Source organism: Phacochoerus africanus, chromosome 6 (genome assembly GCF_016906955.1).
Source record: "Phacochoerus africanus isolate WHEZ1 chromosome 6, ROS_Pafr_v1, whole genome shotgun sequence".
Classification (NCBI taxonomy): Eukaryota; Metazoa; Chordata; class Mammalia; order Artiodactyla; family Suidae; genus Phacochoerus; species Phacochoerus africanus.
In genome coordinates, this window is record NC_062549.1 from 45,613,979 (window position 1) to 45,641,665 (window position 27,687).

The 27,687-nt window shown below is 38.3% G+C and overlaps 1 protein-coding gene across 1 annotated transcript in view; it reads left to right on the forward strand.

Moving 5' to 3' along the window:
- Positions 1-3,518: 3,518 nt before the first annotated feature.
- The window catches only part of PIP4P2 (phosphatidylinositol-4,5-bisphosphate 4-phosphatase 2), a 64,010-nt gene continuing 39,841 nt past the window's right edge, over positions 3,519-27,687 (forward strand). The window contains exon 1 of the mRNA XM_047783631.1: positions 3,519-3,845. Coding sequence (XP_047639587.1) covers positions 3,740-3,845 — 106 coding nt within the window. The 5' untranslated portion in view covers positions 3,519-3,739. The remainder of the gene's footprint in view (positions 3,846-27,687) is intronic.

Below are 27,687 nucleotides of genomic sequence, written 5' to 3' on the forward strand. Positions count from 1 at the left end.
GGTCTAAAATGAATCATGTTTCCCTATGTTCCACAGCTTTTTGCAGTGTGGCTGTCAAGGGAGCTGGTGAAATATGTTCAATTGGATTTCAGAATTCTGTAGTTGAGTGTATGCTATGTTCTTTCCACTCTAAATGCACATCACTTCCCTCCCCTCACTTTATGAAACTAGTGTTTACTGCTATTATTCTGTTCCTAATTCTCTAATAGATGTTGGAGGCTAGGACAGGGGGAGATGAGGAAGGCACATATCTTTTCAGTGCATAGCTCTCTGAACAGGTGCAATATCCGAGGAACTGAACCTTTGGAATCATACCTGAGGAACTTTATTTAGGTGACGAGATATACAAAGATGACTTTGGTGATTAAATGAGACGTTTGGGGGTCTTAGGAATGGGGAAATGTAGATTTCTTGTGCTTGTGAGAAGGATGTGAACCACTGTGGCCAGAGGATAGACTAAGGTAGATTGCTATACAATGGTCTATGATGAATCAGGCCTCCCTATGTTCCACAGTCCTTTGCAGTGTGACCGTCATTCCATCCATGAAGATATGGAATCTATTCCTCCACTGGTCATGTGACTACCTTTAACCATGAAAAGAGGCCACTGGGTCCCCAACTTTCTTTGGGCAGGAGGCAGGCTAAAGGAGGTAGAAGAATGATGAAAGTAACATTATTTGAGGTCCAGAGGTTAGATCTTAAGAAGTGCCATGGCTTCCACAATCATCCTCTTAGAATACTGCTCTGAGACTACTAGGCATGTGAAGAAGAAGCCTGGTTTGAAAGACAATATGGAGAAAGACAGCTAGATATCCCAGTTATCTCAGCTGAGCCAGCTGCCAGCTAACCTGAGCTGAATGCAGCTGCCTGAACAAAGTTAGGCAAGACCAACTTAATATCCATGCAATTAAGCAAAAGAATGATAAAAAAATAAGAAATCACATTGTTGTAAGCCACTGGGTTTTGGTATGGTTTGTAACTGGAACTGTAGCTTAATCAGTTTAAGTAAGAAGTAAGATATGGCTCTTACCTGTTCACATATTATCTGTTTATATTGTACTATTATTCCTTTATTCCAAAAGTGAAAGTGAATAGTGATGGCAAAGTATCATAATCATAAAATGTCTTGGATTGAGTGGTATTAACATTTAGTGAGTAACCATAAACTATAGTATTATCTTCAAACTAGAATTAAGTGATACTCATCTAATAAAAGCTTTTTTTACTTTTTGTTAAATTTGACATTGTTTCGAATATAATCTCAGTACAGCCATTAACTGTATCAACCTCAAATGAGTTCTGAAATGAATAGAGAAGCCATATAAAGAAGGAAAAAAAGATTTTACTGATTATTATTACCTGGGCAATAAACTCTAGTTGTAAAGATATAATGGAACAATAAAAATAGATTACAAGGAGTTCCTGCTGTGGCCCAGAGGGTTAAAGATCTGGTGTTGTCTCTGTGGCAGTGTGGGTTCAATCCCTGACCTGGCCCAGTGCAGTGAGTTAAGGATCTGACATTGCTGCAGCTGAGGCATAGGTTGCAGCTATGGCTGAGAATCAATTTCTGGCCTGAGAACTTCTGTATGCTCTGAATATGGCTGAAAAAGGAAAAAAAATTGATTGCAAAACCCATCTTCATCAAAAAGTCAAGAAATGCTCAACTTTTTTCCTGCTAACAATTTGTTTTAGTAAGATTCTGGAACTGTGTAGGATTTGTTCATACCCTCACTTGTTTAATCATTTAGTAAACATTTGTTGAATGCTTATTAATGTGCCAGGTATTGAGTTAGATACTGGAGATATAATAATGAATGGGAGAGATTTGGTTTCTGACCTCATAAAGTAGGTAATGTAAATGCAAATATACTATTACAGTAGAGTGTGACAGGTGAGAGGACAGGACACTACAGTTACCCCCTGTCCCTCTGTATTTCTGGGGGATTGGTTCCAGACACCCTTTAACCCCTTTGCAATGGATACCAAAATCTGCTGATGCTTAAGTCTCTTACATAAAATTGTGTAGTAACTGCATAGTATGGATATAACTTATGTACCTACTTCCCTATGCTTTAAAATACCTGATACAAAATAAATGACATGTAAACAGTTGTAAATACAATGTAGATGACATGTAAATAGTTGCTGAAGCATGGCAAATTTAAATATTGTTTCTTGTAACTTGCTGAAATTTTTTTTCTCAAAAATTTTTGACCTGTGGTTGCTTGAATATGTGGATGTGGAAACCCATGTATACGGAAGATAACTGTGTAGAAAGAGGATTTTGTTGATTCTTCTTAAAAGTTTCTTTAACTCAGGAGCTTCTAGGCTGCGACTGTAACAACACTGCTGTTTCTTTTGTAAATTGTCCATTTTTGCCAGGAGTGCTACATTTTCACCCCTCACATTCCATGTTTAAGTGCCCTTGGATTAAATCCTATGGGAATCCTTATATTGTATTGTATCTTGATACTACTGACCCACAAAACATGCTGCATAATAAAAAATAGTATTCCTTGATTTTCTTTTAAGATTTCCAGCTGGTGCTTAAGTGGATTTCTTTTCTTTTTTTTCAGAAGAAAGAGTATCTTCAGAGAGCATGTAATATAAGTAGCTTCCAATGTCTTAAGTTTGCTTTTCCTCATGCCCCTTTATATCTACAGCTGGGACTACCAGCCTCATTTTTGGTTTGTTTTTTATTATGCTACCTCACAGGCATCTTGAAGAACAAGACATGCCCTGTTCATCTTTGTAGACCAGTAAGCACATGATAAATGTGTGAAGAATGACTTAAAGAATTGGTGCAGAAAAGTTACAGGTTTGAGACCATGACTATTTTCCTATTGCATTTTTTAATCTGGGCATGTTCAAAACTTTGTCTTAACATTATCCATAAACTTTATTGTATATGTGTCAAGGACAACATAGTACAAAAACAAAACTAAAATGACAACCTATTTTGTAAAATGAAACTTGCAAAAGCCAACAACACACTATGCATCATTTCTATACGGTAGTTACTAAAGTGCCAAACAGGTATTTAAAAATTAACAAGGAAAAGGAGGTGGCACTGCTCATGCAAAAACCTACTTCCTTTCAGACAACAGATGTTGAAAAATGATTTTCTGACAAAAGCAGCAGTCCTCGAGAAGGAACTGATAATCCTAGAAATAAGCTTTCTTCATTTAACTGCTGCAAAGTTTGAAAGCAAAGAACCGCTCTTGCTTCCTGGAGGAGGAGTTAAACTTGAGATTTGTGTTGGCTGGAGTCTTCCTAAAATCAAGTCAGAGGCCTTTTACACCCTTTCAGACTGTAAAACCTTCTTCTCCTTAATTAAGGAATCGTAGAGTACTAACAGGAAAAAGTTGTAACCCTTCCCTCACGCTTACCTCCTCTCCACCTATGGTTACTTCGCACCTTCTCTTCCCCACCTTGCCTTGCAGGCAACCCTACTGCGTTCCCAGGGCTCCTGCTCCTCCTCTCCTCCCCTCCCCCAGCTCTCCCGGGCCCTTTCTTTCTTTCTTCCCTCCCCTCTACCAGACGTGCTTCCCAGAGCGCTTCCCTTCCCCCCGCCTCTTGGTCCTGCACCCTCCCCTCCCCGCCTCTTACCTTGTGACACATCCCAGGTCTTTCCGGGGAAGGCTGCAGCGGCAGCAACACTAACCACCACCTCCTGCCGGAGCCGCAACCCCCGACTCAGCCTCCCACCCGCCCTGCCGCTGCCACCGCTGCCGCAGTCATGGCTGCTGATGGGGTGGACGAACGCTCGCCTCTGCTGTCCGCATCCCATTCAGGAAATGTCACTCCCACGGCCCCACCATACTTACAAGAAAGCAGCCCCAGAGGTAAGACCAGCATAGACATTTCTACTTTGTAAGGAAAAGCCTAGAATATTAAAGACCAGGGAGCTCTGAGGCGGAGGCCAGCTTCTTACTTGGGCTGGCAGGGAAGGATGCTGACTGTGCCTTCTGAAGCAGAGCCTGTCTGCCGGAGAGAGCTTCACCGCAGGGCTTTCTGGTGGTGTACTGTGTGTGTGTGTGTGTGTGTGCGCGCGCGTGTGTGTTTCACCCTTTCTTACCCACCGGTATGGGATGTGCGTGTTTGTGTGTGTGTGCACCCTGTCTTATCCACTGCTGTGGGGTTGTGTGTGTATGTGTGTATGTCACCACTTCTGACCCAGAGATACAGGATGTGACATGAATTTCCCCAGACTGGGCTTTGCTGTTTTGGAGCAGCCCCTAAGTGCAGCTGGGTGGTGTACAAATCTTTCACAATCATTCACAAATACTTTCAGGTTGCTGAGAAACCTGGACTACTGCTCACCTTGGCATCTGTCCTTGAAAGGGCTTAGCCAGAAAATATGCATCTCCTACCATTCACCCACCAGTGCGCTGTTCAATCAGGGAATTGCCTTGCCAAAAGGAATAGAGTTAGTCAATATTCCTGAATATGTCTGAAATCTCTGCTCTTCATTATTACTCCTACTTGTAAGAAATATGTGTTAATTTTAGTGATAAATGAGGAAAAATAGAAGGGAAGATGGGATGTTTTTGATGTGAGATTGAAATGAACTTTTAAAAGTAACCCAAGATAATATTGCATATATTTCTATTATCTCTCTTCTCAAGATAGAATCAAAAAAGATTTGATGGCAATGGGGTCTGGAGAAAGAAGGGAGGGATCTATTCACTGAACTATTGTTTATTCAAAGATATTTGTTCTAAGACTTTTAGTTGATTCCTATAGTAGAAATAAGGCGGAGTCAGGAGTTAGAGAAAATGGAAGGCAAGACTTTGAAAAACCTCTTAGAGTAGTGAAAAGATTGGTTCAATATGGCACTTGCAAATTAGGTTAAGTGCCTCCCTCTTTTTTGGCTGGATGGGAGTGAGAGGTCTAAAAACATTAATGGGAGGCAAACATTAATGCTTTTGAAAATGTGGGTGGATCATGTTTCTTGTAACACAACTTTTTCTAAGCTCAAATCTGGAATTGGAGCAGCTGTAGAGCAGGTTGAACTTGTCTGGTATTAAAAAATTTCCATTTGACACATTATAACTTGAAAGCAAAAATCTAGATCTCAATCCACACCTAACAAGAAACAAGACAGAGGAAAAAGCTGTTTAGCTGTGAATAATTCACTGTGATTGATGAGTTCAGAAATAAGGTACAAATGGTACCTTATTTCTGTACCCGTAGAAAACCTACAAGTCATGCTTGTTGGTCAGCATTAAACTTGTGTCAAAAGTCACCAGTTGGGAGAATTTCCTTTAATGGACAAATTTAGTGTTAATATGTTTACTGTTATCTAAATTGTATGAGCCTACAATAGGTTTATATATTTATTAATGAATATTTCAACTTCATCAAGTCACTTGTTTAAGACAAAATATTTGACAATTTATTGAGAGACAGTTTAGATTTAAGAAACTGTCCTATAACGTATTTTCATGCCCCTGTCTTACATGTATTTTTTTTATTTAGTGGCTAAATTATCCCACATAATGATCATAGTCATGGACCTGCTCGTATTTGTAGACTTATCATGTGCCATATAGTTGTTTAATCTAAGACTCCTCAAACCATACAGAAGGTACAATTTCCAGCTCAGCCGAGAAAAAGAATTTTCTTTTTTTTTCTTTTTTAAGAAATCTATTAACAACCAAGGAAATTCAAAGTGTTAAAAAAACAAAATTTAATTGAGTAAATTTTTAAAGACCTTATTTGCTTTATACAAGGATTCGTGAATCAGGTAGCAGTCCATCTAGCAGTTAGAAAGGAGCTCCAAGGAGCTGTGCAAAATTAAAGACATATATGCAGAAGGGAGTGGGACAAGGAAGTTATATAAGCAGAAAGTGGATTGGTTGTGGCAAGGTCACTTTTCTTTAGGGGATGGCAGGGGTCTTTCAGGCAGATTACCTCACTAGCGCTGATCAGGTGATTCCCAATTGATTAGGTTAAGATTCTGTTTCTGAGAGAAGCATAAGTGATTCCATTTTGGGCCTATTTTTCTTATTTTTAACAAGTTATTTAGCAAAAAGCTCTTTCTGCTATTTCTTAACTGGTGAATTAGACAAATTAGATAATCAGAAACACTGATTTCATACGGCATTATACCTGGGAAGCAAGAAGGATAAATGAGAAGTAAAAGGCATTTTATTTGCACTTTGACAAAATATCTTTTCTCAATAAATAACAAATAAGAATCTTTATAAATACTTCAAGTAATATGCAAGATCTGTTTCTAGAAGACCAGTGCTGTTCGCTCATAGTAATTCATTGGGCAGCACAATGTGCCAGAAACTGCTCTAAACAAGACTAACCAAACCCATGCCCTCATGGAGCCCATGTTGTGGTGTGGACAAAAGTATTAAGTAACGACATGGTTAAATTAGTTCAGATTGTAACAAACATTCTGTGACTAGACTAGATGTTTTCAGTAGTTGACAATAATTAGAGTTGAAGCTTGGGATTCAACAGACCCGAAATAGAATATACTTTTTGAAAATGAACTTTGGTTTATGCTGACATCTATAATTACCCAGACTTTAAACAATTTTTTAAAGTAGTTAATAGCCATAACTAGCAAATATTTTCTTCAATTCAGCCCTTTGGTATTTGTGTAACCCTCTAAGAATAGGAATGATAGATCTCACCCCAAGATGAAATATTCCATTTCAAATTGAAAGTTGGTAGTACTTATTTATAGACAAGCTATTGATCATGTAGTGGGGAGCAGTTAGTATTTTGCATCTGTTTTCTTTGTGGTCTGTGTAACATCCTCCTGGATTTCTAAGTGGAGTGCTTCTAGTGGTCTTTACTGTACTTTCCTGCATATGGTAGGAAATCACCTCTCCTGTGATGCTCCGTTTAGTATACTTGTCAGCTTTTGTTAACTTGTAGAAATTAAAATCCAAGACAATTTTAGGCTCATTTGGAAGCAGACTGAAAAAATTGTACACAACTTGTGTAATTTGCCGATATTTATTTGTTTTCTTTATACATCTGCTAATTTTATAGGTAGGATATAGCAATTGAATATGATCTTTACATTTATGAGACTTCTGCTGTGAAAAATGACTTGTATTTAGGTCATCTAATTATCTATTATTGAATACAGGAATGTGATTATCTGCTTCATTTTAATTCTATAGGGAAAAAATTACTTTGTTATGCAGAGATAGTTTCATTTACTTAGTTTATTTCTGTTATTCATTTAGCAAATAAATATTTGAGTACCAGCCAAGTTCTGTGGTAAGAAGGGAAAAATAGACATGGCTCATTTTCCAGTATAGTGGGGAATATAAAGACATAAATTACATAATCATTCAAACAAATGTAAAAACTAGTGAGGATGAGGACTGTGCTAGAAATAAATTCAGTGCCAAAAAGATTTAACCTGGTTAGGGAAGTCAGAAAAGGCTTTCCTGAGACTTCTTTGAGGTCTGAAAGCTGAGCAGTGCTTAACTTGGCAAAGGGGGAATTAGAAGAACATTCTTACCAAAATAAATAAATAAATAAACAAATAAAAGGTATGTGCAAAAGCAGGATATAGTATGCTAAATACAAGGAATGAAAGAAGGCCAATGTACTGAAGGTAGGAAGAGCAATAGGGACTGTGCTGCAAAATGGGATTGGAGAGGTTGGTGTGGTTGGTATTCTCCAGAGACTCTCCTTCCTCTCCTCAGAACTATGTTTTTTGATATTCAAGTCCTTGGAGAGTTATTCTCCTTGAATCTGGGCTGACATTGTGGTTCAGTTTGGGCCTGTAGAATAAGGTAATGGAGAGATATATGACTTCGAAGGCTAGGTCACAAGAGGTCTTGCAGCTTTTGCCTTGGGTCTCTTATAAAGCACACTCTGAGGAAAGTAACTCATCATGTAAAAATTTGAATGCTGTGAGACTGCCATGCTTCAAGTAACCCTTTTAACTGCAGAGGCTGTAGGGAGAGAGGGATGCCCAATCAGCCGTCAGACATGTGAGTGAAGAAACCACCTTGGTGGTATACACAATAGAATATTCCTCAGCCATTAAAAGGAAATAAATAATGGCATTTGCATCAACATGGATGGACCTAGAAATTATCATGCTAAATGAAGTCAGTCAGACAATGAGACACCAGCATCAAATGCTATCACTTACATGTGGAATCTAAACAAAGGACACAATGAACTTTTTGCAGAACAGATACTGACTCACACACTTTGAAAAACTTATGGTTTCCAAATGAGACAGGTTGGGGGTAAGAGGATGCACTGAGGGTTTGGGATGGAAATGCTGTAAAAATCTGGTTGTGATGATTGTTGTACACCTATAAATGTAATAAAATTCATTAAGTAATTAAAAAAAAGAAAAGAAACCACCTTGGATGTCTATTTGAGCCTTTACATGACTCCAACTCAAGCCAAATTCTTATTCCGCCTTCATGCCAGGTTCTAGATGATAACCATACCAAGTCTGAACAATCTACTGACTCATGATAGCTAATATTAAATTGTTGTTTTAAGCCCTAAATTTTTTTGTGATTTGTTTTGCAGCAGCAGATGAATAGAATAATAACTATTAATGAATGCATGCAGGAATTATTGGTCATGTTGAAGACTTTTTCCATAAGCAAAAGGATGATCTGATTTGGTCTTTTACTCTTTTTTTAAAAAATCACTCTATTTATGGATTAGAGAATAAATTAGAGAAGGACTAGAGTAGATGAGGATAGATGACTTTAAGAGGCTACTTTAATGATTTGGACAAATCTGATAAACTGTGAAGATAGCTTGGACTCAGGCAGTGGTAGAGGTGATGAGATAAAAAGATGTTAGGCATTAAATTGAAGAAGGATTGATGGTAGATTGGATGTAGAAATGAGAGGCAGGTGGCATGAATATCTCCTAGAATTTTGGCTTCTATTACTTGGTGTGATTGCCTACACTGACACGGAGAACACCAGAGGAGGACCAGCTTTTGGGGAACACAGATCATGAGCTTAGTTGTAGACGTGATACATTTAAGATGCTTTCAGATATCAAGAAGAGATGTCAGGTAGGCAACTGGAACTACAGGTGTAGGACTAAGTAAAATGAGGCCTGGGATGAAAATATGAAATTAAGTTATTTATATTTGGCAATAGTCAAATAAATGGATCTTAATTTAGAGCTTCCTGAAGCCCCACCAGTGTGCCATGGGCTATGCTGAGATAGAGTGTACATGTGTTAGGATATTGATTAAACTCAGTCGTTAGACTGGCAGAAGGCTTTAGGCCAGCGGCTTTCATCTCTGAGTAGTTATATCAATATTGTCATTTTCTCTGTGTACTACAATGTGAAGAAGTTTGGGAAGCTTTATATGAGACCACTTAAGGAGAAATAATAAAAAGAAGAAGAGGAAAGAGCCTAGGATAAAGCTTTTAAGAAACTGCCACATTCAGTAACCAGTCAGGAGAAGATGAATCTGCAGAACTGCTGATAAATGTCTTCCAGTGAGATAGGAGGAAAACCAGGAGACTGTAATATCATAGAATCAAGGCAATAAAACACTTCAAGAAAGGAGCAGTCAAACGTGTCAAAAGCTGCAAGAAAGAGCAAATGGATAAGGTCTAAAAAGGTGTCATTTGAACTTAGTGCCATAGAAATTATTTGTGACCTTAGAATTGTTCATATATGTTTATATTTAAATCTTTTTTTTAAAAGAAAGAATTGTTCATTTCCACCTAATGTAATACTCCAATGTGAATTAATTTTAACGGTTAAATTACCGCCAGGCCACTTAACTTCAATGAAGACACTAATATTCCTTTATTCTGAAACACGCTTAGATTTCTTTAAGAACATAATTGCATTTTAGAAGGCATTCCCATTTCCTTTTCACCTTTAAAGAGTGTTTTGCTTTAAAGAGCGTGTAAATTCAAAATTGCTTGAAGAAATTTTTTTTGACTACAAAATAAATTGACTTCTGGTTTGAGAGATAAATTATTTCATATGTATCCTTGTACTTCTTACTTAGAAATTGAACAGTATATAAGGTATTTTTTTTTTAGTAATTCTCTTATGACCTCTACCTGATGAAAACTAAAGTTAAAAGTGGTACTTACCTTACTTTAAAGCAGGTCAAAGTCTTATTTCACTTAGAACTATGTTTCTACACTAGACTAGAGTTTTACTAAGTGTCTTGGTTCAAGCTTTTATAAGAGAATACCATACACTGGGTGGCTTAAACAGCACACATTTATTTCTCACAGTTCAAAAGCCTGGGAAGTCTACAGTGGAAGTGCCTACAGATTATCTCTGTAGGTGCCTCAGGTTTCTAGTGAGTGCTCCCTTCTGGGTTGCAGACCTCCAGCATTTCCTTGTATCCTCATGTGGTGGAAAGAAAGCAAGCGACCTCTCTTGGGTTCTTTTCATAAAAACACTACTCACATTTATGAGAGCTCTACTCAGATGACCTAATTATTTCCCAGGGGTCCCATCTCCTAATACCATCACATTGTGGTTAAGAGTTCAACATATGAATGTCGAGGGAACACAAACATTCAATACATTGCCCTGAGTTAGAGTCCTTAAATCTACTTGGGCAGTCTTTTACATTTCTGAACCTCCTTGCATCCTTGAAGAGTTTAAGATTGGCTCTGGATTGGCAGGAAGAAATGATGTAGACTCAGAGACATATACCGTATGCACAACCCTCTGTAAGATTTAATTAATTTCTCATTTTATTTGCCAAACATTTTGAAACCCACTGGAAGTCAGGTTGTCATAACAAACAGAAATAGAAGAACAGCCACCTAAAGTTCTCCCAAAGTCCCAATAGGAGTGTGTAGTTGCGTGATACTGAGAAAGTAGGGAAGGCTGATTTTGTGCTATGCTAAAACTAATACTCCATTTAAGGGAATTTATTCAAAATGGGTTTTTTTTTTTTGGTCTTTTTGGCATTTCTTGGGCCGCTTCCGCGGCATATGGAGGTTCCCAGGCTAGGGGTCTAATTGGAGCTGTAGCCACCAGCCTATGCCAGAGCCACAGCAACACAGGATCCGAGCCGCGTCTGCAACCTACACCACAGCTCACGGCAACGCCAGATCGTTAACCCACTGAGCAAGGGCAGGGACCGAACCCGCAACCTCTTGGTTCCTAGTTGGATTCGTTAACCACTGCTCCACGATGGAAACTCCAAAATGGGTTATTTTTTGTTTGTGTTTTACTGAAATATAGTTGATTTACAATGTTTTAGTTTCAGATTACAGCAAAGTGATTCAGTTATACATATGTATTCTTTTTCAGATTATTGTCCATTATACCTTATTAAAAGATAGTGAAGAGTTCCCCTTGTGGCACAGCGGAAATGAATCTGACTAGGGTTCGATCTCTGGCCTCGCTCAGTGGGATAAGGATCCAGCATTGCCTTGAGCTGTGGTGTAGGTCGCAGATGCGGCTTGGATCTGGCATTGCTGTAGCAATAGCGTAGGCCGGCAGCAATAGCTGCGATTAGATCCCTAGCCTGGGAACCTCCGTATGCCTCAGGTGCGGCCCTGAAAAGACAAAAAAGACAAAAAAAAAAAGATAATTGAATATAGTTCCCTGTGCTATACAGTAGGCCCTTGTTGTATATAATGTATTGTTGTACATAATGGTTCTTGAATGAAAAATCTGCTCTACTGACTACCATGTAGAGAAAATAGAGCCCACACATTGGCAAACTATATCTCCTTCCAGTTTTCTGGTATTGTGGCAAGCCCATTTCCTATTATAATCCTTTTCCATTATTCAGAAGGCATCAAACTCCATGATTCTTTTATTCTCTTTTGTAATGTCTAATTTCCTCCTGGATCTACTCTGCATCTTTTTTTTTTTTGTCTTTTGTCTTTTGTTGTTGTTGTTGTTGTTGCTATTTCTTGGGCCGCTCCCGCGGCATATGGAGGTTCCCAGGCTAGGGGTCCAATCGGAGCCATAGCCACTGGCCTACGCCAGAGCCACAGCAACGCAGGATCCGAGCCGCGTCTGCAACCTACACCCCAGCTCACGGCAACGCCGGATCGTTAACCCACTGAACAAGGGCAGGGACCGAACCCGCAACCTCATGGTTCCTAGTCGGATTCGTTAACCACTGCGCCACGACGGGAACTCCTCTGCATCTTTAAAACATTAATCAAGAAGTGTTTCTTTCAGTCAGTTATCATCAAATATTTGAGCACCTATTATACTGTTCCAGATGCTGGGGAGCTTACACTTCAGTGAAAGATACATTTGGTGAGCATTATAATTTCAGAGAGTGAAGAGAATAAAGCAGAACATGAGGCTAGAGTAAATGGACGCATGGGAAGTATTTCAGATGGTGTGTTCAGGAAAGATATTTCAGAGATGACAGTTGCACAGAGACCTGAAAAATTAGTCCAAATCAGCTGTTGTAAGATTTAGGGGAGAAGTTCATCAGGCAGCTGAAACAACAGATACAAAACATGCCGTTTTTTAAAAAAAAGGACAGTGGGGGGATTCCTGTCGTAGCGCGTTGGAAACGAATCTGACTAGCATCCATGAGGACACAGGTTTGATCCCTGAATTCATTCAGTGGGTAAAGGATCTGGCGTTGCTGTGAGCTGTGGTGTAGGTCGCAAACACAACTTGGATCTGGTTTTGCTGTGCATGTGGTGTAGGCGGGTGGCTATAGCTCCGATTTGACCCCTAGTCTGGGAACCTCCATGTGCCACAGGTGTGGCCCTAAAAAGAAAAAAAAATAAATAAATAAAAACAATAAATAAGGATGACAGTGGATTAGAGTGTGGTGACATAGGGGAAGTGTGGTAGAAGAGGTTAGAGAAAAACCAGGAGAAAGGTTAGGGAAAACCAGAGGTTAGGGAAAACCAGGAGAGCTTTGTCTGCTGGGGGGTGGGGAGGATGCACAACATTAGAGTTATCAGTTGTTTTATTTGGGGCAAAATGATGAGTATAGCCTGGGAGACAGCCTCTCAGCTCTGAGGAACTGCTCTGGAGAAGTAATGGGGGAGGTCAGTGTGTATACGGCATTAGTGAAGGGGGTATATGTACAGTCAAGCACACGTTTTAGCAGAAAGTTGCTCCCAGTGATGAGGAGCAGATGTCTCCATTAAGGATTTTAGTGATTTTCTAGATATGAGACGATGTAAGAAATTGGGCTCATACAATCTCCTGAAAAATATCTAACTCTCTGAAGGCCTGTTCTGCCAGTTTTTCCCAGAGGACAGAGTGCCTCATTCCTGACCTCTGCCCTAAACTCTGACAAGCAACAATTTTTCATCCATAGTGCCCCATCATGGTCATAAATTCAATCATGGTTTCAGAGCCATTTCATAACCATTTATTTTGTCCCATGGTGCTAGGAATGCTCATTCCTAGGTCAGGCAAGGATTTCTCTGATAGTCATTCATTGTGCTTACTGGACTAGGTCCTATTAGCAGTAGCGGAAAGTCTGTGGACCACTTGTTTTACTAGTTTTTTTCCTAGTTCAGGAAAAGATTCCCTCTGTTGCTTCCCAAATCCGGAGTTACATTATTACAATCATCGATGTCATATAGAACTATATATCTGCTCAGTGGCTTCAAGTCAACTAGTCATCATCTTATCAAAGGTTTAGTCACACATTTGGTAGTGCAAGAAACAACAATTTTGTAAAATAGGCAAAATACAAGTGTTACTGAGGTCGCAAGTAAGAATTTAAGCCAAGAACTTCCATTAGATGTGAACCAGTATATCCCCAGGTCACTTAGTCTCTTCTGTACCAATTCTTATCTTTAACACAAGTGATATACAGGCATTGTTCATAAGGCACCTAGCCTAATTTCCTAGTGTTTTAATTGTTCCCAACATAAGGGAAGCCTTAAACTTTTTTTTTTTTTTGCCTTTTCTAGGGCCACTTCCGCGGCATAAGGACGTTCCCAGGCTAGGGGTCTAATCGGAGCTGTAGCCGCCAGCCTACACCAGAGACACAGCAACGCAGGATCCAAGCTGTGTCTGCAACCTACACCACAGGTCATGGCAACGCCAGATTCTTAACCCACTGAGCAAGGCCAGGGATCAAACCCGCAACCTCATGGTTCCTAGTTGGATTCATTAACCACTGAGCCACGACGGGAATTCCAAAACTTTAATGATCATAGCCATATAAATCCATCCCAAAACTAAGGTAGGCTGTATTCTTTGGCTGAAATTTTGCTTGTGCTCTGATTGAGCTTGAGTAACTTTAAAAGAAAATTTTTATCTTTGGCGATAGAGCAAGTATGATTTGTCAACTGAGGGAATCCCATCTAGTAATATCAATAATGGCCCAAATAGAACTATAACTTCTTTCTTCCAGCATCTTTTCTTTTTTTTCTTTTTTTGTCTTTTTGCTTTTTCTAGGGCTGTTCCCACGGCATATGGAGGTTCCCAGGCTAGGGGTCTAATCAGAGCTGTAGCTACCAGCCTACGCCAGAGCCACAGCAACATGGGATCCAAGCTGCATCTGCGACCTACACCACAGCTCATGGCAACGCCAGATCCTTTAACCCACTGAACAAGGCCAGGGACCGAACCCGCAACCTCATGGTTCCTAGTCGGATTTGTTAACCACTGCACCACGACAGGAACCCCTCTTCCAGCATCATTTTTTAAGGGCCACCCAACTAGAGCCTTGGAGTAGAGAAATCCACAAAAGTAACCCAGGAGTGCTGGATATAGATAATTTACCATAAATCCAACATTTAGATCAATTTTAAACTCTACATAAGACTGTGAAGTACATTTAGTTCATAAGCAAAGTAATTGGCATAAAGCCCTGGTCTGGCATCTTTTGTCCATTGTCTACTTCAGATGTCATTGCCTTCTCATTATGGTCTGATAGTTTCTCCTCTGCCTGAGCATTGTATTAAGGTGATTTTTGAGGTCAGCAGTCCTCTCTATAGGCAAGTCCAGTGCAGGGGTCCTTTCTAAGTGGTAAATATTAATCCAAGAATCAATTCCCTTCAGTTTTGCTGCACATGAGCTAGTTAAGAGTATCTGATAAGGGAGTTCCCGTCGTGCCTCAGTGGTTAACGAATCCGACTAGGAACCATGAGGTTGTGGGTTCGATTCCTGGCCTTGCTCAGTGGGTTAAGGATCCAGTGTTGCCATGAGCTGTGGTGTAGGTCGCAGATGCAGCTCGGATCTGGCGTTGCTGTGGCTCTGGTGTAGGCCAGCGGCTACAGCTCTGATTAGACCCCCAGCCTGGGAATGTCCTTATGCCGCGGGAGCGGCCCTAGAAATGGCAAAAAGACAAAAAAAAAAAAAAAAAAGAGTATCTGATAGGGTCCTTCCATCTAGGTTGGAGATAATTCTTTAATGATGTCTTTTTCAGTATGTATAATCCCCTGGCATGATCTCTCCCTTTTTTTTGTTTGTTTGTTTGTTTGTTTGGCCTTAGCAGCATAAGGAAGTTCCTGGACCAGGGATCAAATATCTGAGCCACAGCTGTGACCTGATCCTTAACCCATTACACTGGGCCAGGGATCGAACTTGTGCCTCAGCAGCGACCCTAGCCACTGCAGAGACAGTGTCAGATCCTTAACCCACTGCACTACAGTGGGAACTTTGAGGGGTATCTGATCTTTATCTAAAGGTAAAAAACTTTACCTTTAGATAAAGGTAGCTTCGGAGATAAGCTTCAGAAACAAACTTAGAGTGTCCTTTTAAAAAGTTAGTCTAACTTTACAGTAATATAACAGCAATGATATTAGTCTTAGTAAATACAGGCCTCAATTAACAAAACTAGAATTTAATATCCACTGAAACATGATATTTTTCTTTCTGAATTTACCCTCCTTTCTACCAAATATAGCCAAATTAAGACTGATTTGTTTGGCAGTTAAGTCTGGTTTCAGTAAACTTGGCCTGATGATTTACATAAGTATAATTGATCTCATACATTTTTTTAAAAATTGGCTTTGCTTGAAAATTTTGTATAGAATCTCATTGAATTTTTAAAAGGCAAACCAGGAAAGCTGGGCTTGTTACAGATTTTTCCTGTGATTTCTATAGATTTGGATGAATTCCTCCCTTTTTAAGGTCCTCAAAATACCTTGAGATTACTGTACCTATTAGGAACTGGCCTTCCTAATTTATCTGATAAGGTTTCTGGGAACCTAAGAGTTTCCAATCTCTGGAGGAACCAGGTAGAGAAAAAGAAGAAATGTGCCAATTCTGCTTACAAAGATATTATTTACCAAATTGGTATAGTCATAATTAGCTTGAGGGGAAGGGTTTCCTTATTTTTGGAAAATATAGATTAAAGCCAGTATTATTTCAGACAAAAACTATAAAAATTATAGTCATACTCACCTGTTCGCTCAGCTCTATGTAACTAATCCTTTTTAATAGTTATGAAGCAGTCAGGTTTTCCATTAGAATTCTTTGATCTCTTACTAAGTCCAGCAGGATAATCTGAAAGTTATCGGAAATCAGTGCTTATCTAAAAGTCCTTGCTATGAGTCTTCTTGAAGAGGAAGCATTTTTGCAGGGAAATCAGAGTAAAACAGTAACTGTCTATAAATGACAAAGACTTAAGAAAGATGGTTAAGGACCTGATTACAATACAGCTGACAAAGAAACTTATTTATTGCTGTAACATACAGCATTTTAAGATACATACTAACTGGAATTATGACTGATAACATTTTACCAGGAAACACCATATTTTTAAGAATTTCCTATAACTTTTAGAATATCTAGATTAGTAACATATACCCATACAATATAACCTAAGAAGATTTATTACTCATTTGACAATGCTTCTCATGTAATTTAACATACCAAATGAACTTAACTTAGTTTAATGTCTATCTTTGTTATATTTCAAGAGCCCTTTGAGGCACCCCAAAGTTAGCTAGAGGTCAATGGAACTTTATTAGAATTTGGTTTGGAAAGTTTATGAAAAAGATATCAAAAAGGTTTAAAACACTTGCATAAATAGGATTATAGGTCACTTAACCAAGTGATAATAAAAGGATACAAAGCACATATAGAAGGTTAATACAGATTACCATTTAAAGGTAAAAAAAGCTTTATCATCTGTTATCAAAAGCAAATCAACATTTTAAGAAAACTTTGTCCTCTTAACAGAGAGATTAAGGTTTTACACCAAATTCAGGTTTTATATACCAGTTTACTTTCAAAATTTATTTACTCAAATTTATTCTAAATTTAGCTAATCCTGACTATGCACAAAACTCTTTTCTCAGGGTTCCTTTTCCACAAATCTTCCATAACTTTCTGTATCCATATTAGTTGGGCCCTTATTTTTGCCCATCCAGAAACAGCCATCCCTAAGACGAAATTGCTTTCTCTTTCCTTAATAAAATGCAGTTCCATTCCTCTTACCTTTCTTTTTTTACCAAAAACACACATCCTACTTTCCTAGTGTACACTGAAATGTTTCTCCTGTTATTTCTAGTAGATTTAATTACATATGTAAATTCTAGTAGCTTTAATTACATATGTCATTCTTAAGAATCTTAATTTCTAGTGAAAACTAAGAAATAAGCAATTATGAACTTTTTACATTAGCATTCTGTAGATTGGCAAACACAATAATAATTTCTAAAAACATGTGCTTTCTTATAGAAAATATCTCAGTATGTCACCAAATATATTTATTAATAGTCATAAATAATTTTAGTTTTCTGAAAAGGAAGCCAGTGTTCGGTGATTAATGTTTGAGTATCTTATTGGGGAATCACATAACTACTCAGTAAAATTGCATTATTTAACTTAATTTAGCACAGCTCTAAAATTTCAAGTTATCAAATATCTGGAGTTTTGTTTTGTTTTGTTTTTTGTCTTTTTAGGGCCACACCCATGGCATATGGAGGTTTCCAGGCTAAGGGTCGAATCAGAGCTGTATCCACTGGCCCACGCCACAGCCACAGCAGTGCCAAATCCCTGCCACGTCTACAACCTACACCATAGCTCACAGCAATGCCAGATCCTTAACCCTCTAAGCAATGTGAGGGATCGAACCTGTGTCCTCATGTATGCTAGTCAGATTCTTTTCCGCTGAGCCAAGATGGGAACTCTTAGAGAAATTATTTTTAAGTAAACATTCCTAAAACATAATTAGTCATAAAGAATTCACTCAAAAGTTCTTATCTTCTGTATATTTAATTTACTTATTAAAGAAGTTCATCATACTGAGCTATTTTTCTTGCTTACAAGTTTGTAACAGATAGAAAAGATCTTAACTTTAAAATATAGATGGTTATTATCTTTTCTTACCTCACTCTTACACTTCCAATATCCCTCTTTTACGTAAATTTCTATTTCTTCCAATACCCTTTGAAAATTGCAAAGATGGTATATTGAACATTAAGGAGTGTAACATGGCTCTTTTAAACATCAGAAGCCCAACTAGCACGCAGTATTTTTTTTTTTCCTTTCATAGAAAGTATTTGTATGTACCACACGACCGGTTAAGGCATTCTATTCAGAGCATGTATTTGTAAAGGCAGTTGCAAAATCTTTTTTCATCTCATATTGAGGAAAGATGTCAAGTTGAGATATTTAAGTTTGGTAGAACCATAATATGGTTTTAAAACAAATGTACAAGAAAGCTCCTAATAGTTCAGCGTTTAAATGTGTGACGTCTACAGGGGAAACTTAAATCATAGAAATTCCCAAATAATCATGATTTCTATTGAGTTGCATGGGTTCTACCAATTAATACAAAATTATTTTTAAAATTTATAAGAAACCCATTTTCTAAATTTACGGAATTCAGTGATCCTATTCTGGTTCTCTGTATAGAATGCTTTGCCTTGCTCACCAAAGGTAGTGTTTACATTTACTGCCAGTTCCTATTGCGTCCATAGGTTATTATTAAAACTATCAAACATGCCCGCATACAAGATGATCTAAGTGGAAGCCAAATGGTCTTTTATGACCTAGTCTCAGAAGTCAAATACAGTGTCACTTCTGCCATGCTCTGTTGGTTAAAAGTTATAAACCGCCTGCACTTATGGTGAAAGAACATAGATTTTACCTTTAATGGGAGGAGTGTCAAAGAATTTGAGGTCATATTGTAAAACCACCATGATAAGTTGTGATATATACTCAAACTGGAACACTATGCAAATGGAAAAGAAACGAGGAAACTCTATGTACCATTCTGGAAAGTTTGCCAGGATATACAACGAGGTGAAGAGGGAGTTCCCATTATGGCTTAGCATAAATGAATCTGCCTAGTATGCATGAGGATATAGGGTTTGATCCCTGGTCTTGCTCAATGGATTAAGGATCTGGTGTTGCCACAAGCTGTGGTGTAGGTCGCAGATGCGGCTTGGATCCCACATTGCTGTGGTTTGGGCATAGGCTGGCAGCTAAAGCTCCAATTTGACCTCTATCCTGGGAACTTCCATATGCCCCAGGTGAGGCCCTAAAAAAATTAAAAAAAAAAATAATATAAAGTGAAGAAAGCAAGAAGAATAATGTATAAGGCATATACCATTTTTTGGAAGCAAGATGGAAAAAGAATATGTGTATATGTATATTATCTGTAGTAGGTTAAAGAAACACTGGAAGGATTCAAAAAATAATTTACATGGAAATTTCTGAAGTAGGGCATGATGGATTGGCACAGAAACTGGAGTAACAATTCTAAGCATTCACTTTTTTATATTAATATTGATTTTTGAGCCATGGAAATATGTTACTAATAAAAATTTAATGTATCAGAAAGCACTTTGGCCATATTATAATTGATCCTTGTAGAGTTTATCCTGGACCAGGACCCTGAACACTTTAACAAACACTATTTTTGGAACCTCAGCCGAGTTATGAATAGAGCCCCTGTCAGTGTCATTGTTCCATTCGAGGTGATACCTTGTAAGGTAGCCCCCTTTCTACACATCAGGTGATAAGCACTATTGAAAATAATATACAGGATAAAGAAAAAGAGTGCGGGGGATGGTAAGCTGTTCCTCTTTGTAAAGAATGTCAGAGGCAGCCTTTAATAAGAAATGAGGGAGCAAAGCCTGGAGATAGTGCAGGGAAGAGTGACCCAGGAACATGCAACAGCAAGTGCAAAGACCGTGAGGCAGGAGTGCATTTGGACTATTCAAGGACTAACAAAGATACTGGTGTGGGTTGTGTAGAGTGGTTAAGAGGCAGGAGGGTAGGAGAGAAGTCAGTGGGCCTTTTACAGACATGGGCTATTACTCTGAGTAAATACAGTTTATTATAGAAATATGAACAGAGGGGTGACATGATTTGACTTGTGTTTTAAAAGGATCACTTGCATTACAAGCTGAGGGAGGACAGTTAAGAGAGCTACTTGGAGAGTCCACACATGGGGAATGGGTGCTTGGAAGAGGCTGGTGTGATGTTACATGGAAAGAATACACAGGCACAGACAATGTAAAATCTTCCTAATAAATATTAGAACTAGAAAAAAAATGCTATTTTTTTTAGACCATATCTCTGTACAGATCCTTGAAGTGGCACTTTACATTTCATTGTGTTTGATTTCATGACTCCAGCTTGTCGAGATCTTAATAGGAAGTATCCTGTTTTGAAATGGGAAACATATCACTATGCGATAAGACCAAACTCATTGCCTCATACCAGTATCATTTATTAGCTACTTCTAAGTCTTTTCTAGATGAGGATTTACTTTTTGCTTTCTATAGGTAAATGAGTAGGAAAGGGATTTTGGAAAAAGAAGCATTCAAAGTCTATTCATTCATCAAAGCCCTTTCTTTTCTTGTGACCTTTCTAATTTCTGTTACTGGAAGATACATGTCCCCAAAGCAATATCTCTCAATATTTCCACTGTATATTTTAGTACACATTTGTGTACATGATCTTATCAAGGGAGACAAGGAGGGGTATAGGATTCCTGTACCTTTTCATCTCTGAGTTCTTTGTAGCCTCTTGCACCTGATCTTATATTTCTGGGCACTCAACAAGTAGCAGTATGAATAAATGATAGTGTGAGAAAGCTAGGAAGGATGCCATGATGACAATTTTGAAGTCATTTAGGAAGTGGAGGTTTTATGGGGAGCTAGAAGAACATGAGAATAAAATAGAATATCAGAGCATGTAATAAATCCTTGTCTTCATTAGAAACATGGCAAAGGAAGCAGCTACATCACTTCCTGCTACATACAATGAAGACTTCTCCTCATAATGGATTAACTTATGGATTTCTGTAGCAATATCTATATTTTATAATGAAATTAGGAGTTCCCAATGTGGCACAGTGGGTTAAGAATCTGACTGCAGTGACTTTGGTAGCTGTAGAGGCGTGGGTTTGATCCCTGGCCTGGCACAGTGGATTAAAGATTGAATGCTGCAGCTGTGGTGTAGGTCATAGATTTGTCTTGAATCTGGCATTGCTGTGGCTGTGGTGTAGGTCTGCAGCCACAGCTCCAATTTGACCCCTAGCCCGGGAACTTCCATGTCCTTAGATGTGGCCCTAAAAAATTAAATTAAATTAAAATAAATTTGGTCAGCCCACAAGGTAAAAATATCAAGGACCAGAATTTAAGGGGTTTATTCACTAAATATGCCTAAAAATAAGTATTGTCTAAGAGATTTAATTCATTCCATATATTGTGTCTGATTTTGCTTAGATTTATGGTGAATATGTCCCAAGTCCCCAAATTACTAAAACTGGTGACTTTTTCATCTGTAATCTATTAATCCCTAGGTCATTTTTTAAATGAGTGAAATATTTCAAGACAAAAAAATACTGAGTATAATATAATCATTCCTATATCTTACCATGTAACTATCAGACTTTAACAGTATGCCATACTGTTTCATATATTTAAATATATTGCTTAAGCAAATGAAACACCGCAAATGCAGTTGAATCTTTTCCCTTCATATGCTGAGGTCATTTCCCCCTTCATGTTTTCTCATCTGAAATGTGTTAAAACAAATTTGGGATTCAAGTTTGTTTAGGTAAATGTTATTATAACCATAAATTAAAAAATAAACACAATAGTTGATAAAATGAGAGAATAATACTTTACTTATAAACTGTCAATCCTTGAAGGAAACACTGCTGCCACAGATGAAATGCATTAGAATGAGGTTAGGATATTGCCTAATGAGAAAGAACAGAAGCTTTTGTCATCTAGGAATTGGTTACTGGCAGGTCATTGGGCATTTCTTGCCAGCATCTCCATGGGCATTTCTTGCCAGCATCTCCAATTATATGGCAGTATTTTAATACAACCCAAATGCCTAAATCCACTAAGGGAGGGGAAAATAGCAGATAAACTGCTCTGAGTGGAATTCAGTACTCATCATCACCTGCTATATGAGAATGCCTAGTTTGTTGTTGCTTTGGGGTCTACCATGGCCGACATAAGCTCCTATGAACAATCCTGGAGGCACTGGGATGTAGATTGGTATTGGTCCCAAACTGATAGCACAACCACACTTAATAAGGTATGGCTGTTTTTCTAGAGCTACTGATTGGAGAAAGGAGTTAATGGCAAAAATAGATAGAAAGGTTGTAACACTTGAAAGTTAAATTGTGCTAGAGTGACTCTTTGTCACTACACTTCTCTTCCCTTCCCTTCCCCACACCCCTGAGGCGCTGAGCCTTAGTCAGATTTATATGCCCTCTTCTGTACTCCCCAAATCCCAAGTGTGCTTATCAGAGCACTTTCCATCATACTTGTAGTTTTATTGCCTTTCTACATGTTAAGAATTTGAGCTCTTTGAGCCCTGGAGCATGTCTCCTTCTCCATGGTATCCCTGGCATATGTTCAGTGCAGTGCCTGGTACAGAGTAAATGTTCAAGTACTTGTAGCTAAATGCTAACTAACTCCTGGAAATTCATTGTAGAGGACCTGGCAGGCTGCTGCTTGTTGCCTGATTGTAGCTGAAGGCCTCTTGGCTCTTTCTGGCATCAGAGCTTATAGAGGAGGCTTATATCACAACTCCTCAGTTACAAAACTAGAATTGCCCTGAAACAGCCGTCAGACTTAGAGAATGAGAGTTGAGGGAAGATGTGCCAGTTATCACCACTCCTACGTCTTTCATATCCTCCACAGTGGCACTAATCTCTGCACAGGGATGTAGAATTGCTTTTGGTAGAAGTTCCAGGGGCTCTGGATGTGACCCAAATCTATGGGTCAGAGAACCAGTTTAGATATTTTGCCAATTTCAAAGAATGTCTGTTCCAACTATATATTCAGGAACTGGGAGAATAACTTCAGAGTGGGTCCCCAGATCTACTGAGACTACCATGGGTTGGATCTAGGGGAAGACTCTGTCTATAACTGGATGACCATCTCTATCCTCTTTGACTGGTGGACCGCAGTAGAATTTTGAGTCTTCAGGAATTAGCGCCATTTAAGAGCCAGTTTCTAGAAATCCCTGAAAGATCTGGATATTTTCTTTTTCCCCAGTGAATAGTCACCCAAGTAAATGGTCTGAGATGTCTTTAGGGGAAGGCTTGGAGATTTTTAATATATATACTTATGTAGTGCTATTGGGTTATTCCTCGGAGGCATCGACAAACCCTTCAGTAAAGATGCTGTGGGTCTGTGAACTTGGATTTGTTGGAAACTGGTTGAAAAACTGGGACTCATCATGGTGGCTACTCATATCAGGTTTCTGCTTTTAAGACCTAGTTTTTTCTGTTAAATATAACCAACTAACATTTGTGTAAGTTACCCATCCATTTCACTCTTATACTTATTTTAGTGAACCACTGCGCAAGTTCTTGTGGGTCAAATTTTCCTAATATACACTATTTCCTGCTAAAATATATGTACCCACCTTGTCTTTGGCTCTTAAGTGCTGCCATTTGGCCTCTGTTACCTTGGGATTCCATAATCTCAATTGCAGTCATCCTGCACTGTAATTCCTGGCCTCTGTAGGAGAGCCACATAGCAGAATGCTTGTGTTCTCCTAAATAATGTATAAATCAATGCCATAGTGGAAGGCATATTCTCAGAGTTTTCTCAGAGGATATACTTGGGCATGGGTGTGCAGATTTCATATGATTATTCACTCCAGCATTCCTGACTCCCTAAACTTTTGATTGCCTCTTTTGCATCATGCTAGGGATGTTTTGGCATTTCAACCTCGTTAAATGTAAGACCGAGTCTCATCAGCCGAGTGAACTGGTAAGAGCTACTTCTAGCTTTAAAACAAACATCGACTCCAGAACATCTGGCAAACACATCTATATTATTAAATTTGGTTCAACTCAGTGTTATCTTCCATTCTCTTTGCTTTAACCCCCTAAGGATTCACTCCCACAAAATGTTCTCCAGTTTTTTGACAACATATTTCATCAAAACCTTGCAATTCTCTTGATGTATACATAGCTTCTTTCTGAGTTACACTTTGTATTTGCTCTCCAAAAAATTACTGAGATCTGATCCTAGTATACAGGTCTTGAGGTAACAAGAAATTTGAGGGTGGATCTTAAGGAAAATGCTTGTCCCCTTGTAAGATAACTGCTTCACATGAGGTTTATTAAGTTTTTCATTAAGATGAGGCTCAGCTCTTCAGACATAACAAGAAATGTTGTGTTCAACTCACAGGGGAGGCTCAAAGTGACTCAGGGGTTTAAGATTCTCAGCTCTGTTTGGGTACAACCAGATGGCCGCATTCCAAGTTTCAAAGTTTCCCCCCTTTGCAATCAATGTCCTAAGTTTCACATGGCACACTTGGTAAGGCTGTGGATCTACCTAGACATTATGAGTTAGCAATGGGCACAATTAAATTTTGTATTTATTTCCAGCAATAAGCCCTGTGACAATTAGAAATAAGCAATACTTTTAGGGCTGCAATAAAGTTCTCCGGTTCTCTGACCATGACTTATACTGAGAATTTAAAGACCTGAGCTTCTTCTTTTTTTTTTTTCTGCAAATGCTCTAGTGCATTCATGAGAGTCTAACCCCATATCACAGTGCATAGAGTAATTATTACTGCCATAATAGTCATTTGAAGGAGCCAAAACGTCATAATCATCTGTAGGATATAATACAGATTCACTGGGGTACCACTGTGTGCCATCAGTTACTACTGTACCATGTCTCACTGGCAAAGGAGCTCAGCACTGCATTCAAGCCCAAGGCATGACCAGCCCATTTCTCCAGTCCCATTTTTGAGTGTCTGGTTCCTGAAATTACTGCTGGTGTAAGTTTTTGTCACAGTTAGGACAGGAAGATAGAAATCACACAATAAGAATATGACAGAAAGAATTGTTAATTAGATATGAAGTTATTAACTAGTTAACTAAAAGGTAAAGATATTACTCTTAGATATCAAATAGATATTAAATGCAGTAAGCAGCTGTCACTTCTAGATCTGAGAGAAAAAAGGGAAGAGGTTGGAATTATTAAAATTTAGTAATTTCGAGGAACAGAAGTGAAACATGACCTCTAAGAGGCACTGCCCAGCCGGTGCTGATGTCTCTGAGCTCTGGAGAAAGATTTTGTACACCTGGGGAAAGGGCTACAAGTCCCTTCTTCCTCCTCCAACCCTTTAACACCTCCTTTTAACAGAATGCCATCTGCAGCCAGCTGGCAAAGCAAAAATGTGGTTTGCAGAGTTTTAGCTCCAGCATGACAAAGCAGAGAAGGGTAGATTTGCAACTGAGAGCACATTTACCTTCCCATCTGATTTCAGCCAGATGGATCCTTCTGAGAGTGTCATGGTTTTAGAAGAACCTAGGAGTCTCCTGGAATTGTTTCATTTCTTTGGTTTTAGAGAGGGGAGGAACAGAAAGTGGTCTTACCTTTCTCTGTGCTGAACTGGAGAGTAATAAACAAGAAGTAAATATCTCATTGTAGGCAAGCATAGTCTGTCCCTAACCATACTCTCTACAAAGAGCCCATGTAGGAGAAAGGCCAAAGCTTTCTTATAGGCTGGTTCATAATACTTTTCTTGCTCATCCTTAATTTATAGTGTTCTAAAATATCTCTCATTTTAATTGGATGTCATCTTTCAATTTTGATACAGAATCTCTGTCAAAGCCCTAAAGGATTAAATGTAAAGATTGTATTAGCAGAAAAAGAAAAAAAAGAGAGTGTATTAGTGAAATAAGTGAATTAAACTGGAAAATATTTGACTTATAAAATAATAATTAGATAATAAAGATCAGACCTATCCAGCAAAACAATTTCAACCTTTAAAATGCTTGAAGATGTAGCTGGTAAAAAATGAAGTATGTAATATACCAGGATGAATTAGCAGGAAGGAAGGGCTTTTTGGCATAAAATAGATAAATTATGTCAGTGTTTGTGACGGGAAAGTATAATTTGATCACTTGCAGTTTTACAGAATAATGGTCCTTTGAGTGTTTTAAGGAAAACCATTATGTATGCCTTGTGATCTATATTATTTCATCTTGTCTCTTTTAGGAGTCTCAGTTTTTCTATGAAATTTTTATCACAAACTAATTCTTTCCTTATATTCTATATTATTTTTCATTTTCCCTGACTATTCTTTCTCCTCCTAATCCCCTTTAACTCAGATCTGATTCTTATCTAAATATTTCTGCAGAATCCTTATTAGTCCTTATATCTTTTCTCTGTATTAAATAATTTTTCAGTAAGAGAGGCAACTGTCATTATGGAGATTTCTGGGAGTCAGTCAGCTTTTGGCTTTGTTGAAGTGCTATATAAAAGTCTTTTCAAAAGTTAGAATCTCTGGGAGTTCATGCTGTGGCACAGTGGGTTAAGAATCTGACTGAGTGGCTCGAGTCACTGCAGAGGAATGGGTTCAATCCCCAGCCTGGCACAGTGGGTCTACAGCTATGGCTTGGATCCAATCCCTGGCCAAGAAACTTGCATATGCTGCCATTTAAAGAAAAAAAAAAAGACAGAAAGAAAAGTTAGAATCTATAGGCTTCAGTTTTTCTCTTCCATAAGATGAGGAAATTAGACTATACAATATACAGATTTTGCTTGAATTTCTAACATTGTAAACTTATGGAACTTTGAGGGAGTTTTTCAGGATTGAGAATTATTGGTCTAACAAATACTGCTCTAACACGGAGAAAACAAGATTTTTCCGCTAGGCAAACCCCATAGAGAAAATGATCATTGTTTAAATAACAAATAAGACTCTTCCAAAATGAAAATTTTTTTCTGACTCTTAATATCTAGTGGTTCCAAGGTCTGAGGCTACAGTGGACTTTTTAACCAGGGCATAAATTTAAAGTCTGTGTTATAGTGGTGATCTGTTGAAAGTGAAAAGAGACAAAATGGGCAATCTAAGTTGCTAGTTACTGCATTATTCACAACTGTGAAATAAAGGGATTACAAGTCCTTTACAAGAGAAGATGGAGTGGTAGATGAAGTTTTCCTTGGGATAAAAGTATAAGAAATATCTTTAAATCAGTTTAGGACTGAAGTAATGGACAGAAAATTGAAATCATAGGCCTGAAATCACTGTTTGGTGGAGCAGTTAGGCTGCAACATCTGTCATTTTATGGAACTTAAGGATTTATTTTACTTATCTAGTGGGCTAGGCCACTGTCTCCTGACCACCTACTCTCTCTTGGTGCATCATTTGGAAAGGGTATTCTCTATGTAGACGAGAGCCTTTTTTTTCTTTTTTTCTTTTTTTTCCAGTCAAGCTGTACTCTGCTACAAGGACCCTAGCTCATCTTCAAGGAGAGTAGTGGTAATATACTTAGTGTCATTTTCCCAAGAGAAACAGAGGTGTCTAAAAAATTTCAGTGAT